Source organism: Coturnix japonica, chromosome 1 (assembly GCF_001577835.2).
Source record: "Coturnix japonica isolate 7356 chromosome 1, Coturnix japonica 2.1, whole genome shotgun sequence".
In the NCBI taxonomy this organism is placed as follows: domain Eukaryota; kingdom Metazoa; phylum Chordata; class Aves; order Galliformes; family Phasianidae; genus Coturnix; species Coturnix japonica.
Window position 1 is genome coordinate 62,505,043 of NC_029516.1, and position 15,651 is coordinate 62,520,693.

The 15,651-nt window shown below is 43.4% G+C and overlaps 1 protein-coding gene across 1 annotated transcript in view; it reads right to left on the minus strand.

The window, feature by feature from the left end:
• The window catches only part of TM7SF3 (transmembrane 7 superfamily member 3), a 19,850-nt gene extending 5,483 nt beyond the window's left edge, over positions 1-14,367 (minus strand). Inside the window, 12 exon segments of the mRNA XM_015868910.2 lie at positions 460-540; positions 958-1,044; positions 2,170-2,347; positions 2,919-3,090; positions 3,388-3,508; positions 3,845-3,995; positions 5,721-5,875; positions 11,770-11,833; positions 11,835-12,065; positions 12,689-12,782; positions 13,021-13,135; positions 14,249-14,367. Of these exon segments, the coding sequence (XP_015724396.2) occupies positions 460-540; positions 958-1,044; positions 2,170-2,347; positions 2,919-3,090; positions 3,388-3,508; positions 3,845-3,995; positions 5,721-5,875; positions 11,770-11,833; positions 11,835-12,065; positions 12,689-12,782; positions 13,021-13,091 (1,405 nt within the window). The 5' untranslated portion in view covers positions 13,092-13,135; positions 14,249-14,367.
• Positions 14,368-15,651: the final 1,284 nt, after the last annotated feature.

Below are 15,651 nucleotides of genomic sequence, written 5' to 3' on the forward strand. Positions count from 1 at the left end.
TATGAGATATTGAATTATCAGAAAAGCACCTCCACGAGGTAGGATGTAATAAAGACAAAGGAACCAACTCTTGCCAGTGCAACAGACAGGCTGCAACTGCTTATTCCGTTTTACATTTAGAATCTGCATTGATCTGAAACTCAGGTCTACCCATTACAGAAGAGGCAGGAAGGAAGTACACTGCAAATTCCAGACAGTTTCTAAATCTACACCTCCCCTGGATAGATATGCAAATTTGTCTCTCATAGTTGCAGCTATTAATTTCCACTTTATTGTCTGAGGTTGAAAGCAATTACTGCTCTGTTGTTTATTTGGCTGTTAGGGCAATCAGAACTCAGGTCAAGTTCTCACATACTTCTTTGTTTCTAATCTTTCCCAAGGCTAGCCAGCTGCAAGCACAACTTAAGAGACAAATAGCAATAATGTTTTGGGAAGCAGACAATCCTGACATCTACTCACCATCATAACCAAGGCCAGTTACCCTAGTGATGAATACAAAGAAGAAGAATCCCGTCAATATGAATCCCATGAAGAATAAGTCTAGAGATAAGAGAAAAGGGATTTAGTATGCTACCATATCACATGATATCAACTCTACTTCAGTAATCTTCATGTCCTTCTGTTTTACTACTAGGAAGGGAAATCTCAGCTCACTAGTTGTTAAGCACAAGGAGACAGCCAACACTTTGCTCTGGAAAGGGCAGCTCCAGAGTATTTCAAAATAAGCTAAAAATCAAACATTTCTATTCATGCTCCCCAGCATGAACCCTGGTTCTGGGTTCCTGTTCTTGGAATACCAGAAACTTCTTGTTTTGAGCTAAAGAGATCTGGCTCTGTTAAAGCAAAGCTGTGGATTTAACCAACATATAATCACTACCAGCTGATTCTTAGCAAGTCACAGCAAGTTACACTTATGAAATTCTAACAGGAGTTACGAGAAGAAAAACCATTCCATACCTGTTTTCCAGAATCTGTGTCCAAAAAAGCAAGTGAATAGACCAAGAAGAGCAAGAACAGTGAAGAATATCTTGGTAGAGAGTTTGCCTACAGGGAGAAACAAAGTGATATTAGGGCATTCTCTTCTAGTAGTCCCAATAGCGACATTAACAAGCACGGGTTGTCATCGCTTAGTCTGTCAACAACATAACTACTGCTCCTTCAGACTCACAGTGACAACAAATCTGCAGCATCTGACCTAACAAATATCTTTAGGATCTGCAACAGAATATTTAAGTAGCTCTGGTCTAAGCTGCAGTCAAAAGCTTCTACTTACTCAAGGGACTATAGTTTCTGTAACCATTAGTCAGACAGTTGTAACTCGCTGTTTGCAGTTCTGCTATTACAGTGTTATCTGAAATTCTCTACTCAGCTTTAAAACAGTCAGTACTACAGCAGTTAGTCTTTATCTTTGCAGCCTTCATCTTTATCTACAATAAATATACTTTTCATGCAACAGAAAGGACCATCGCCACCCCAGTACAGCTCACCTCTGTCTCCTAGAAATAATTCTTACTAATATTTAGGCTACATTTCTCTAGTTTTCTGAATTAGAGGACAGGCTTTTAAGCCCAGATGTCTCTTATGAGGTTAGAAGACCTAGAATTTGATAAGTCACCTGAGTAATAATTAACCAAATGAGGACATATCTTGCTTTATGAACCATATTCTATCCATTGTTCTTGTTCCTTCAGTTTGCTCTTCTTGCACTCATATTCTATAGTTACATAACCTCATAGAAAGTAGTGACCTACTAATTAGATTTCTACTGCTGGTATTATATCTGTGCTTGTTTTTAGGTGACTATCCCATTTCAAAATATTTGAAAATTACTGATTGCTATTAGCACCAGCACAATTCAAGAATCAGAGCTGGACTCTAACCCAGACCATGTTTTATCAGCTTAGTTTCACATACATCACCCACAAAGTAATTTAAAACTACATACCCAGTTCAAACGGAAAACGCTGGAGAGAGACCATCAATCAGTAATAGCTCTCCATATACTAATCCTTATAATTCTAGAATTTCCACTCAATCAAGAAGTAGATTCAAAGCAACAAAAATGTATCAAGAGTATCCATCTACACAGATAAAAAGCTCACAAAAAACCCCACCACTCAGCACACTGGAGTACAAGCTTGAATTGTACTCCAGCAAATCCCAACTTACTAAGAGAGGAGCAGTTATCCACTAGGTCAACAAAGCTGCAGGCATATGTGTGCACAGGTATGTATGCAGCAGAAGTATTCCAAAGAGGATCCCATACTATGACGTTGTAGATCACACCTTGCCCAGGGAGCGAGGAGAAGTACACATCTGTCTTATCATCACTTGTCACTGTAAGCATCTGGAACAGTAAAGAATATTTTTAATTGCACAGACCTGCTTGTCACCATTTCTAATGCCATGCCAATATACACACACAGCTAAAGCAGTACTCAGCAGCTCAAGGAAGATCAGCAAGAACTGAAATGTGAGCCCTGCTATTCTGAACCTTCACAGTAACTGAACTGTTAAAGGCTTACAGAACTGACTCCACTTCCCTCAATATAAAACAGTGCTTTTTGACAGCACACTAGATTTTCCTACCCATGTTTTGTTCCTCCCCATATGAGGGCATAGTCCATTTTTTTGTATCAGTCTTCTAGCTCAAGTCTGCCCTCTGAAGCAGGGAGTCTGCCATTCTATTCCCTAACAAGACCAGATAGGTCATGGCCGCTGACATTTTCACCCTCTGTCCCTTCCAATCTCTTTACTGGGAGTAGACAAACATGCCAGAATTGTTTGCTCTTCAGGTCACTTCAAACTGGGGTCAGTTTCTAGTCCAGTTCAACTCAAGGAAGAGAAGAACAGGGAAAGAAAAAAAAATTCACACAGTGCACTGCCAAGTGCCTCACAGACTGAGGCTTCACACTTACTTTAACACCATTAGCTTTGATACTTTGCACCTCAGACATCTTCCGTATGTGGCTCATGAGCACCATCTCAGAAAGATTGTTCTCTGGTAAGAAGTACTGGTAGACATCATAGCGCAGCCGCCATCTGGAGTTCTGACCAGTCCCTGAATCACAGGATGGCGGGTTTGCCCCTCTGCAATTAAAAAGAGGTCGGCAACATGCTTAGAACAAAGCCCTCATACGCATAATCTCTCCCACAGGATGCAACTTCCATTTCTTACAGTACCTCTTCCCCCTTTCTTTTCCTCGCTTACTTCTTAGATTACTAGTTGCAGCAAACAATATTTCTACCAGTAGTTAGATGTTCAACCTTTCTGTTAAATCTTGTATTATCACTCTAGTCAAGTATAGGGAAAGGAAACACCAACATAGGGTCTAGTCAGAGCACTGAAGCTCCCATTTGCTTTTATTTATTTTTTAAACTACACACCTCGTATATCCCAAGTTCGCAGGGGCAAACTTTATGCGCACATCAACCAGTGTGTAGTCTAAATAAATGTTGGGATCCACTTCCAAGTCAAACTCTAGATTGCAGCCTCCAGGTATAGGATCTGGAAAACAAAACAACAACAACAAATAGATGTAGTAGTTCTTTCTTACACAATATGAATAAAAAGTTCAAGACTTCAGCAATGCACACACATGCAGGCACAGTCTGATGCTGAGCATCCAGAATTCTTAGGCTCTAGCCCTGCAGACAATACAAGTAACGCCACTACAGTCACTATAACAGACGCTAACATACATGTACAGCATTTTTCTACTCTGAGGCTGAAGTCATGACAAGACCATACAACACATCTTATGCACAAATCACTTCATTCCACAGTTTGCTAATAGTAAGCAGAGCTGGCACCCCTTAACCAAAAAAGAGAATGACAACATACCTTTCTCCATATAGGGAATAGAGATAGCTGTGCTTAGCACCTGGTTAGCATCCAGAGATCGAAGGTACCACGTACACACAGTCTGTTGAGGTCGAAGGATGGAAATGAGTCCTCTGTCTACTCCAGTTCCTGAGCTGTTTGTAGATGGATTCTGGACAGAAACACATTATATAAACAAGCAATTAATCGTGATCATGTTTTACCACAGCTAGACATATTGCACAGCAGCCACGTTCCGGCCACAGACCTGTAGGGCACACATTCAAGTGCCAGTTGCCACAAATGAGGCATTCAGCTTAACTAGCAGGAGCTCAGAGCTGGGGAAAGAAAAGAAAAAAATAGCCTTCGACACCACATGTTGGCTAGTTCAGGCTCAAAAGAAAGGAAACCTGGAAGACTGGACTATTGAAGAAGTAACATCAAAAGCAAATCACAGAGATTCCTAACTAGCCAAGTCTACTGATGTACAGATATGGAGTGATTAGTAAAGGTATAAAGGGATTAGAATGCCTCTTACAAAAAGGTGCAAAGGAACTGACGAGCATCCTGAGAACAAGAGTGCCAAAACACCTCATTATCTCCACCAAAATGGAGCCTACTTTATAACAGCTGGCTTCCACATGAATCATGCCAGATCACCACTGGTCTAATCCTCACCATCAACACTCCTTTCAGAACCAAGAGCTTTGAGGTAACATCAGATAGCAACAACCACATGGCTGGAACAACCAAGATTTGACATGCAGTCAAATCTTCAGCATGGAAAAAGCCTTTTGTCCAAGACCACAATAGCTACCCAAGGCAACACCATAAGGGGGCACTTTACACCTGGCGGGTCTTAAGGTCTGGCTCAATTTCATATCTTCAGAGGCAGACCAACCCTAAAAGCAGTACAGCCACATTCATGTGGCACTACCCTTGGCCTGGTAAACCCCACACGTGCAAGTAGAGCCTGAACTGACACAGCAGAAAGCATTATGGCAGCTGATCAATGGCTGAATAAGTACAGCAGTAACACCTCCACTCTGGAATCCTGCGTATTTAAACAGTACAAAGATGACTGAGCCAGGTTATTTGTGTTACAGGTTATTCACCTTCTAAGCTTCCCAGCATAGTCCTTGGCACACAATATATTCTCATTTGAAATACACTAATGGAATACAGGAACTGGATGGCTGCTGTCATGTTGTTACCTACTACCTCCAGCTTAGCTTACGTTCTGCTCAAATACCACTAACTGCCTCAGAGTACCATAAAATCAGTATTTTAGATTACGTCAAGTAATGACAGGACAAAAATGAGGCCAACATACAGCAGTAAGAACACTTGTATTGCCAGCTAGGTGTAGCAGCTCTCACTAGAATACTGTGGAAGAATCTCTCCATCTGCCACCAAATAAGAATTAACTCCAGAGAGGCAGTTGGGATAATGAGATACCACACCTACAGGAGTTGTACACAAACAACATGAACTGCAGACAGCTAAACATCAAGAAGTGATCGTGCTTAGCGTAACAAGGCATCTGGAGACTGTTTGTCAGGAGTCTGTTTTTAATGTGACACACTGATGGACAGCGGTCAGCAGCCACATATCAAAACATCCTCAACAAGGGTAAAGAAAATTGGAAAAGAAAGTTTTCAAGCTAGTTCCAAAACTCTTTTGCTGTTCAGTCCTCTAAAATAGCTACCACAACAAAAGAGCATGAGAAAGTATTATTCTAGTTTCAGAAACCTTAAAAGCACATTAACTGCATGGCTTTTATGTAATACTTACATAGCTTTAATTTTGTGCCCTACATGTGGGATGGCCAACACCTACTTTTCCTTTAGGGAAAGAAAAGTAGTACTCAAGAATAGAAATGACGCTCTTCCCATACCTTATCAAAGGATATCACCACATCACTTTGCTGTGCATGAACTTGAAAAACGATGACTGTCACGTTGCTCGCAATGTTCCTGATGACTGCTTCCACTGGATTTGTCTGATTAAGTAGCACATTTCTGAATTTTCCCAAGGAGAGCTCAAGAAGACCTGCATTCCAAAAAAAAAGGAAAATCACTTGGTTTTTCATTCACATGGGAAGCAGTTATTGAGGGACTTGAAGGAGGGCCAGAGCAATATTAGTCTGCTGGGAACACTGCAAGACATTTTATGCTGCTTTCACTCAACAAGCTCAGGCTCCAGGGGCTGCTATACACAAAGCTATGCCTACAAGAAGGGATAAGCTGGGAAAACTACCGTGCAGCCTGGCTTTCACCTAAGCATATGGGACATCACAGAATTGCAGGGGTTAGAAGAGACCTCAAAAGATCAAGTCCAACCCCCGTGGCTAAAGCAGGTACCCTACAATAGGTCACATAAGTAGGCATTCAGACAGGTCTTCAATATCTCCATAGGAGACTCCACAAGCTCTCTGGACAAGACTTCCTGCCATTAACTCAGTCCACCTCCTGCACAGCTAAGCTCATAAGCAACAAACACCTGCTGCAGATGATGCAGACCAGTGCAACCAAGGGCAAGTACCCTTCAGTAAATATGATAGTGAGAGCTACTTGCTTTTCTGCAGATAGAAGAGAGTAAGCTCATATTAGCCAGCCAACATGCACAAAATCTGCTGGATTTCTTGAGCAACCTTCTCAGTGATGGGAATTGCATCAAGGTCTACAAGAGCAAACTTGCTGTTTACATACATATACTTAACTATTTTAATTATTTCACAAGGGATTCGATCACAAACTATTCTTAATTATTAGGACTGCTGTATCCTAAGCTGTTTCTTTTCCTAGACACAATCAATACCTCCTTTTCCCCCCCAGGATGAGCACAGCTCTATCATCTGCTGTCATTTCAATTTAAAGAGTAACACATGACACAGAATATAAGATTCTCTGAGAATCAACTTCAGCTTGTTGTTCAAGTCCTGCAAGAAAGCCTGGTTTCTCCCTACGCTGTGCTCTTGGGAAACAGAATCTCAGGAGAGGGAAGAGAAGCAGCTTCAGAAACCATGAGAGAGGGAAGAGAAGCAGCTTCATGTTTTCTACAGAAACCATGAGATTCTCTTTTGTCAAAAGGTAGAGACTGTAGAGCTTGTAGCTTGAACAGTGCCTTTGAGCACTGCACTATGATGCTTCATAAGAATTCCCCTGCGTGGGCACAAACACAAATCCAGCTGACCTAAAACTTACCAAGCTTAAAAACAAATACACTACTTCTGCAAAGTTGCCTCTCCTAGTAGGAAGGTTGATATTGACATGTTACTCTGTGCTTTTATTGGAGAACAATCATCCCATTCACACTCGATGGGTCAGGTGTTTTCCTTTTTAAAACAAGAGTCTTCTCATTCTGAACTCCATCCACAGAACTCAGTTCCCCTTTTAGTTCTTTCCTGTCACTTTTCATTATCCCCTCTTTGGCAGGTTTCTTGGCCTTCTAACATGCAAAAATAGGTGACCTAACCTCGTGCACCTTCCATTCTTCTCACAGCAGAGGAAAATCTTGCTAACTTCAATCCTTACTTCAGTCCTATACTCGCCCCTAAAGTTTGATGATTACCAGTACCAGATCACCAACAAGCCCCTTGCTGAAACACAGCGACCACAGATCATCCAGGAGAAATACTGCTATGACTATATGGAAAAATAATCTTCAGTTTATGTTAAAGTTTTCAAGTATTTTGGAGTAATTTTCAATTTCTGAGTGTCCCCTGCACAGCATCCATATAGCTGCCCCTTCCACAAAATCTCTGTCCTCTTGCAACTTGAAGTTATACCAGAGCGCTGACTTTCTATGCACTCAAACTTGCAGCAGCACAGAACAGGAGAAGATATCCCTGAACTTTACAAGTGGCTTCCTGAACCGCAGGGTGTTCACTCCACAAATGTTACTTTAAAGAAAGAAAAACTGAAACCTTGTTCTCTCTTCTCTACAACAAGGGGAAAAACAGCATTGCTCTGTCTTGTTTCTCACCTCTGCTCTGTTCTTACACCCTGAGGCCTCTGCATATGTAAGGTCAGATCTGTCAGCAAAGCATGAGCCACTACCTCAGTAAGATCATGAGACTCTAAATGTCAGAGGCGCTCTCTCAAATTTAATTAGTGTGGTAAACTAAGGAATGGTGTTCTACATTACATTACTGTTTGCATAACTGCTCCTAGACGGTGCATGTGACATATTTTAAGCCAAAGTCTGGACAGAAGAGCATAGATGCAGAGTTAAGAACAAGAATGGCTACATCCATGAGGCTAGTACTTTTCAGATGGTTGTCTACAAGCTCCTTGAACCGCCCTTCAAGTCAGGCTGGAAAGATTACTAAGGAGAGTTTGCAAGCACTGCAGAGCAGCAGAACCTTTTAAGTTATTTGCTGGAAGAATAATTACTACATTGCCAAACTACAATGCCTAAAACCTTCCTGTTTTCTCCATTTCCATCACTTGATGAAGATATTGGTAGTGCTCCTAAGCAGACAGGAGCATGGCAAGCAAGACACACCAATCTACTCACAATTCAGCAGGCCCGTCAATATCATGTTTTCAGACAGTCATTAAATTGCCTGAACTCAATGTAATTCATAACGGAGCTCAGTGTTGCCACGGTATCTTGACCACATTACATAGGCTTCTTTTGTCAAGTTAGATCCCATATAGCACAGCATGCCAAACAGGACTACCACAATCACGCTATCACTGCAGTGAAGTAGTTCACCAAACAAGACCCAGGTTTCCCAAAAAGAACCCAGCTTATCTTCCTCCCCTCCCTTGCTTTCCTTTTCTTCAAGGGGTGAAGATCAGAAAACTGCTGGTAAATACCAAGCTACGTCCTCTTCTCTACAGGAGGAAGAAGAAATCTCAAGGTACTATATGTCAGAATCGTTTTAGGTAAGATACAAGAGAAGAATCCTCGATATTACAGAAACTGTCAAATGAAAACATATAGGAAGCCAGCATTCTTGAAACTGAGCAAAAGCAAAGTTGGAGTGCTTAGCGTACACTATTCAGTTTACTAGTACCACCAATACTAAGACAGAAGCAGAGATGGAAAAATCTGCTGACATCCCACACTGCATTTCTTCTCCTGCATAAGAAGCAAAGCCAGCAGAGACAGCAAAGAAGCTCAGCCTCCCAGAGCTCTGTACAGATGGCAACTCCTTACTCCTAGCTCTAAGAATTGAGATAACCAGCTTCCCCTAAGATCTGCAGTCTCTCCAACAAGCAATGGCCAACTTGAATCATTTCCGTTCCGTTGATTCAGCAGCAAACCCCCAGTTCATTTGGTACTTCAGCCACATTTCTGACCCCAATTGCCATAGCTAAAAACATAAGGTTCCTGGTGACACTGTACTATTCAATTCCCATTAAGAAACTAATTGAAGAAACCATCGTTGCGTATGCAGAAACAGCCTTTGCACCTACATGGCTATACTCAATCAGTACACTTATCTCTAGTAAGAGAAAATGAATTTCAGTACCAACTAGCTTACAGATACACTAAGTCACCTTCTATGAGCCTTTAGAGGCAAGAAGAGCTCTTCAGTGCATAAGGAACATCAACAGTAAGATGTAGACATTTTGAGCAGAGAAAACTGAGCACACTTTATTAAACTATCGTGTTACATCAGACCTTTCAGGGCTGTACACGGATGTACATCAGAACCCTCAGTCTTTTCACACTAGTACAACCCCAAATAAAGGCACTCCTGCCAAAAGAAAGAAGGAAATCTATGAGAGTTCCTAAACTTCAAACTGAGGTGATTGAGATTCAGTGCATGGCTCGATGCTCAATGCAGACAGTACCACAGCTGCAACACTCCCATCCCAGAAGACTGAACTGTCCACCAAGTTGTAGAGTTCATTAGGACTTCTGCAGTCTGAAAAGGGACAGTGAAAAGTTCTCGTATCACCTGCTCACATTTACCAATCCACTGATCCACAGCCAAAATATGCAAGCTCTGGCTTCAAGTCCATTGCTGGTACTGTTGATTAGGATATCACTTGCATCTTATCCACAAGAAGGAGGCATCATTACCCAGATGTGCAAGCAAACAGCTGCATAATACATTCAGGGACCACGGTAGCCTTGTGGGAACTTCAGTCTGTCTCTGCGTAGACTAAACAACTAGCACAAAATAAGTACATCCAGATAAGCTGAAGCAGAACAACCATTCAACTGCTTTGCAATTTTTGCATGATTTTAGCATTGCTGCATCTTAACTGAAGGATGGTCTTGATCCACCTGGAACTTTACCACAGGGCCCTGCTCAAACCTAATTAAACATCAAACTCACTTTTGTTTTTTGCATCACTGAAAAAACTGGTTTGGAATTAACAAACAAGGCAAACTGCACTCCTATTTCAGGAAGGTGGAGCTCCCTAAGTGTTTTAAACATAATGCAGATTGCTTCTTTAGTATAAAAGCTAAGTTTAAAGAGCTGCTGCCTATCAGAACCCCAGAAAGGCAATACAGCCTATCATGGGCAGCGCTTAAAAACTGCAGTGGGACCTTTCAGTACTAGGAGACAGCAGAAATCAAACCTGCAAACCTGAACTGAACAGCCACAGGACAATTTTAAATCAGTGAACCATTAAGTAGGTGTCCTCGTTTAAAGGGCCTAATAATCAGTGAGGTCTTGGAACACAAATTACACAGCTCATTAACTTCTCATGAGGAAAGTGATGTTCTTCCCTTCCACTCTTAGTTCTGCAAGGAGATACAGCAACAGCCTCCTCCAAAACGAAGCAGCTGCTGTCTGGCTTCAATTCTGTGTTTAGAAAGCAAACAAAAAACCTACAACACCATTTTAAACCAAGTCTGGGAGACATCTGAGATTTCATTCTCAAACCTGCTCAACGTTATCAAGCACTAAGCAGAAGTCTTCTGCGCCTGCACAGATATAGATAAGATATAGGCATGAGATTAGGGAAGGAAGACTTGCACACTTGAGATCGATTCCAAATAGCGCTCCGAGGCCCTGCAACATACCCCAAGGGCAGATAACACCTTTTGGAGAATTAAACTTCATTACACGCTAGTTTAAAAGTAAAGAAAACCTGAAAGAGGCTTATATCAGCCCTACTATCAGAGGTCGCTTGCTTATCTCGGAAGAAACTTCTCACGAGCAGGAAAAGCGTTAGCAAGTAGAGCATCTGTTCAGTCTCTGCAAGATACAATCACTAGAGAGCACTGAGCTCGGGAGGCCCACTTCAGTCCCAGGCACAAGCACAAAGGAATTAGAAAAAGAAGGCCAGGCTCAGTAAAGTCAGATTACACCAGCACGGCCAACAACTCATGTCAGAACCCGAGTTCCAAGCTTTCGGGGCTGCTGCTCGTGCCCTCGATTTTAAAGGGACGGTTTGTGGACTGAGACCTGCGAGGCGCTAGAAAGCCAGAACCTCTCGTCAGAAGCAATTAACCCTATTCCCTCCCTTAGGTAAGTTCACAGAATCACAGAATGACCCGGGTTGGAAGGGACCTCAAGGATCATGTAGTTCCAACCGCCGCTGCGCCGGTTTTCTATTGGCCACAGTAGATGCATCGAGTTGGCTACTCGTTTTTTATCGTTGTATGCGATGTGGTTTTGTCCGTGGCAGTGTTGCCGTTCGTTGTCTGTTGGTTCCTAGGCCTGGTTCGTTGATGACGAGTTCTCGTCTAGAGCGGGGGGCGGGATGTTTGGGCGCATCTGAATGTTCGGGGTCCCTGGGCAGCCTGTTCCAAGTTCTTACACCCCCTTCTTATTTCTCCACACCAAACCCATCAGCCCATGCCACAACAGCACTGTTGTAGCCCAGCAGAGCCACACAGGGGGTAGAACAACAGATAGCGAGCCGCAAAGCCGCTGAGCTAAGGAAACGCCGAAGGAGGCAGGAGGGACATCCGGCCGTGCCCGCACCGCTCCTTACGGGCCCGCAGCCCCCCGACACACGCATCTTCACCTCGAGAGGCTACGCCGCCATTGCGCAGCGCCCCGAGGAGCCCCAGGAGCAGCACGGCACCGGGGAGGAGGGAACCGCATGGCGCTGCGGAGGGAAGGGAAAGCAGCTGAGAGAGGGCCGAGAAGCAGAAGAGAAGACGGGCGGGGCCTGTGAGGAGGAGGAACACCCTGAGGACACGCAGGCCCCGCCCAACCGCTTCGCTCCGCACCCACCCCACCCAACTCGAGGGGCTTGAGGGTACACCCGGCCGTGGGCAGGCACTTCAGCTCCCATGTACCGCCCTCCGCAGAGTGTGACTAAGCCCTCAGTAACAAAAAAACATGGGGATTTTGGAAAGGTCAGAGGAGGGACACGAAGATGATCAGGGGGCTGGAGCGAACCTCCCTTATGAAGGACAAGGCTGAGGGAGTTGGTTTGTTTCACTGGAGAAGAGAAAGGCTGCGGGGTGACCCTAATTGCAGCTTTCAATAGCTGAAGGAAACTTACACCTCAGGAGGGAGTAAACTCTTCGAAAGGGCTGACAATAGCAGGACACGGGGAAATGGTGTTTAAGTTACAAAGAGGGAAGAATTTAGGTTGTATAGTCTTATGGGGGAAGTTTCTTCACATAGGAGAAGTGGTTAGGCCCTGGAACTACGGCTGCCCAGGGAGGTTCGTGGATGCCCGTCCTTGGAGGTTGTTCAAGACCAAGGTTGGACCGGGGCCTGGCAACCTGATTAGGTAAAGGTGTATGTTTGGTGGCCCTGCCAGGCAGGGGGGTTGGAACTACATGATCCTTGAGGTCCCTTCCAACCCGGGTCATTCTGTGTAATACCCGGCCCCACAAGCACAACAGCTGTTAATGCCCCAAAGCTCCTCTGGTCCCCGCCCCGCACAGCGCTGCCTCCTCCCGGCCGGCAGGGGGCGCTCAACGCCACGCTCCGCCTACAGGAAGAAGCCTCCCGCCCCGCCCCGTCCGGCTGCTGTCAGCCATGGCGGACCGGCTCACGCAGCTGCAGGATGCGGTGAACTCGGTGAGGCGGCCGCTGCCTTTTCCCCGACAACTGTTCTTCTTAGAGGAATCTTGGCCTGGCCTTGTGCTTTTCTTGGGCTCTGAGTTGCTTCCCTCACCCAGGGTGCGATCCCAGCCGAGGGGCCCCGCTGCTTGTAGTTGGCTGTGGTGCTCTGCGCACAGCTCTGGCGGGCGGGGGGCAAAATAAAGTAGAAATGGCTTTAGATATTCAATAAACGAAGTGTCGTTACACCCTGCAGCTCGCTGACCAATTCTGTAACGCCATCGGAGTGCTGCAGCAGTGCGGCCCCCCAGCTTCCTTCAGCAACATTCAGACAGCAATCAACAAGGATCAGCCGGCTAATCCCACGGAAGGCAAGTCGCTCGGGTTCCCTTGTGGCACATTTACATTCAGTTATTGCACTGAATTGCATTGCATGCTAAGCGAGCAGTTCTGCTAGTAACTGTCGGTGAAGTCACAAATTGATGTCAGGCTGCGCTTCCTTATGAAACTGTGACCTTGGCAACGTCATTTTGAGTTGTAACTGAGCACTGAAATGTATTGCTTGTGATGGTTTATTTGCATAGATACAGTAGCCCTTCACATATAAACTTGTGTAAGAAGACTGCCGTGGGAGATTGTTAGCGAGCTTCCCACTATTTCTTTATTTTTTGAATGCAAATAAGTGTTTGTTTTATGGAATTATACGTGAGTTTAAAGCTCTCTGGCTTACCTGTTTGTAAGTATGTTTCTCTGCATACGTTGCTTGCTTATGTAATTAATCAGGGAATCTTTTGTCATTCCTGAACTCTGAATGTAGTGAGTTTACTAAAATCATACAGCCAACTTCACAATGTTAATGAGAAATCACAAAACAAACAGTTGAATATTTATGGAGACCAAACAGTGGGTATTATCACGGTGAGGCAGTGGGTGGTGAAAAACAAACCACACTCTGGATGGCGATGCAGATTTGACAGGATGGCCTGCAGGCTTTTCCCTGGTGAAAATGCACAACTGATGAGAGTGACCGTGTGTTTTGAAGCTGAGAATATGCTCTGTTAAATGGTGTTATTGTGCTCTTTGTAGCTCTTGTAGTTTCTGTGGAAATAAATAGGAAGCGTTACTTTCAGAGCAACCTACTTACTTCCAATACTTATTACAGAAACTAGGATACTGAATAGTCTTAGTAATTTCTTAACAGGCTAATCACGATGGAGTTTAGCTATTTTCTCAATTATACAAAGCCTAGTCCATAACTTTGTATGACGAGTTATTCTGTTTAATCTGGGGTTGGAATCAACCATTATCTACTAATAGCATCCCTTTCTTGTCAGTTGTAATATTGTTGTTTCCTTCATATAGGAGAAACTGTAACATGTGTATACCTGAGGTCTTCAGATTTTTCCATGCCATAAATGCAGAGTTGTGCTTATTTCTAGCAATGCATTGAGAAAGCTGACTTTTTTTTTATTATCCTTTCAAAGAATATGCCCAACTGTTTGCAGCGTTGATTGCACGAACTGCAAAAGATATCGATGTTCTGATAGATTCCCTGCCTAGTGAAGAATCAACAGCAGCTTTGCAGGTAAGAGTGCTCTTAGTTAAAGTAGCAGAGGGTATTTTAGGTAGACAGACTTATGTCTACCTAAATAATATAATTTTATAATAATATAATTATAATAACATAAGCCTGGATTTTTCATGCAGGTACTTTATAGGCTTATTGGAAAAACTGTGTCTGTTTCTGAGGAGATTCTACAAAGTGAGCATTGTTTAAACTTGTTTTGGTGGTTTTTTTTTTTGCTAGAATGTTCAAAAAAAAACCACAACAATAGCAACACAAGAATTTATTTTATCAGTCCTAGAATATATTACAGCTGCTTCTTGTTTTTAAGCTATTCTAATACTGATGCAACAGACCTGATGCATTGTACCTTTTGGTTTTCTCTTTGCTTATCTTTCATTCTTTCATATTCTCTTGCTCATTAAAGCTGTGTTTCATTTTGTAGCTGCAGAGCCAATGCTTTAATGAAGCCTTTAGTTCTAAAATGATACTGTTTATTAAAAGCTTTGCAGTATATCTTAAATTCTCTATCTCTGTCACAAAATAGTTCCTTGTCTTTTCAATAATAGAATGTCTTTCTTTGGACCAGTCAGACAGTCTTTGTGTTGTTTTTTTCTTGCTCCTTTCCTTAGAATGGAGATGCTCTAGGAAGTGCTTGAGAACAGGAGGCAGCTACTGGCCAAGGCAGTTATTAGCAGATGTAGCTATTGTGTACTGGAAAGGTAGCTTGGCAAGCTGTAGGCAATCCAGAAGGCTCCTGGAATGAATGCTTTGAGGGTAACTTTTGGAGCCTAGTAATAGACAGCTTCAGCAGGGGAGATACAGTACTGGACCAATGCACTCACCAATGCAAGTGAACTGATTGGTTACATCAGGATTGGAAGCCGCCTAGGCTGTAGTGACCATGCAGTGGTAAAGTTCTCACTCCTGAGAGATATTGGACAAAGAGTAAAATCAGGATGCTAAATTTTAGGAAAACTAGCTTTCAGCTCTTCAGGGAATCTGTTATCAAAACCCCCTAGGAAACTAAAAGGACAAGGGAGCAGTGCAGCACTGGCAGACCTTTTAGAGCTGTCTAACCCCAGGTGCTGGAAGTCTGAAAGGGAAAGCAAGAGACCAGCATGGCTTGACCAGGACTTGATGGTCAAACCGGAGTGCAAGAAAAAAATACACAAGCAGTGGAAGCAGGGACAGGTACCCTGGGAGATGTACGGTCTGCTGCTGGGCTATGTAGGGACAGGGTCAGGAAGACCTAGGCCCAGCTGGAACTGGACTTAGTAAGTGATGTAAACCAGAACAAGAAAGGCTCCTACCGGTACATCG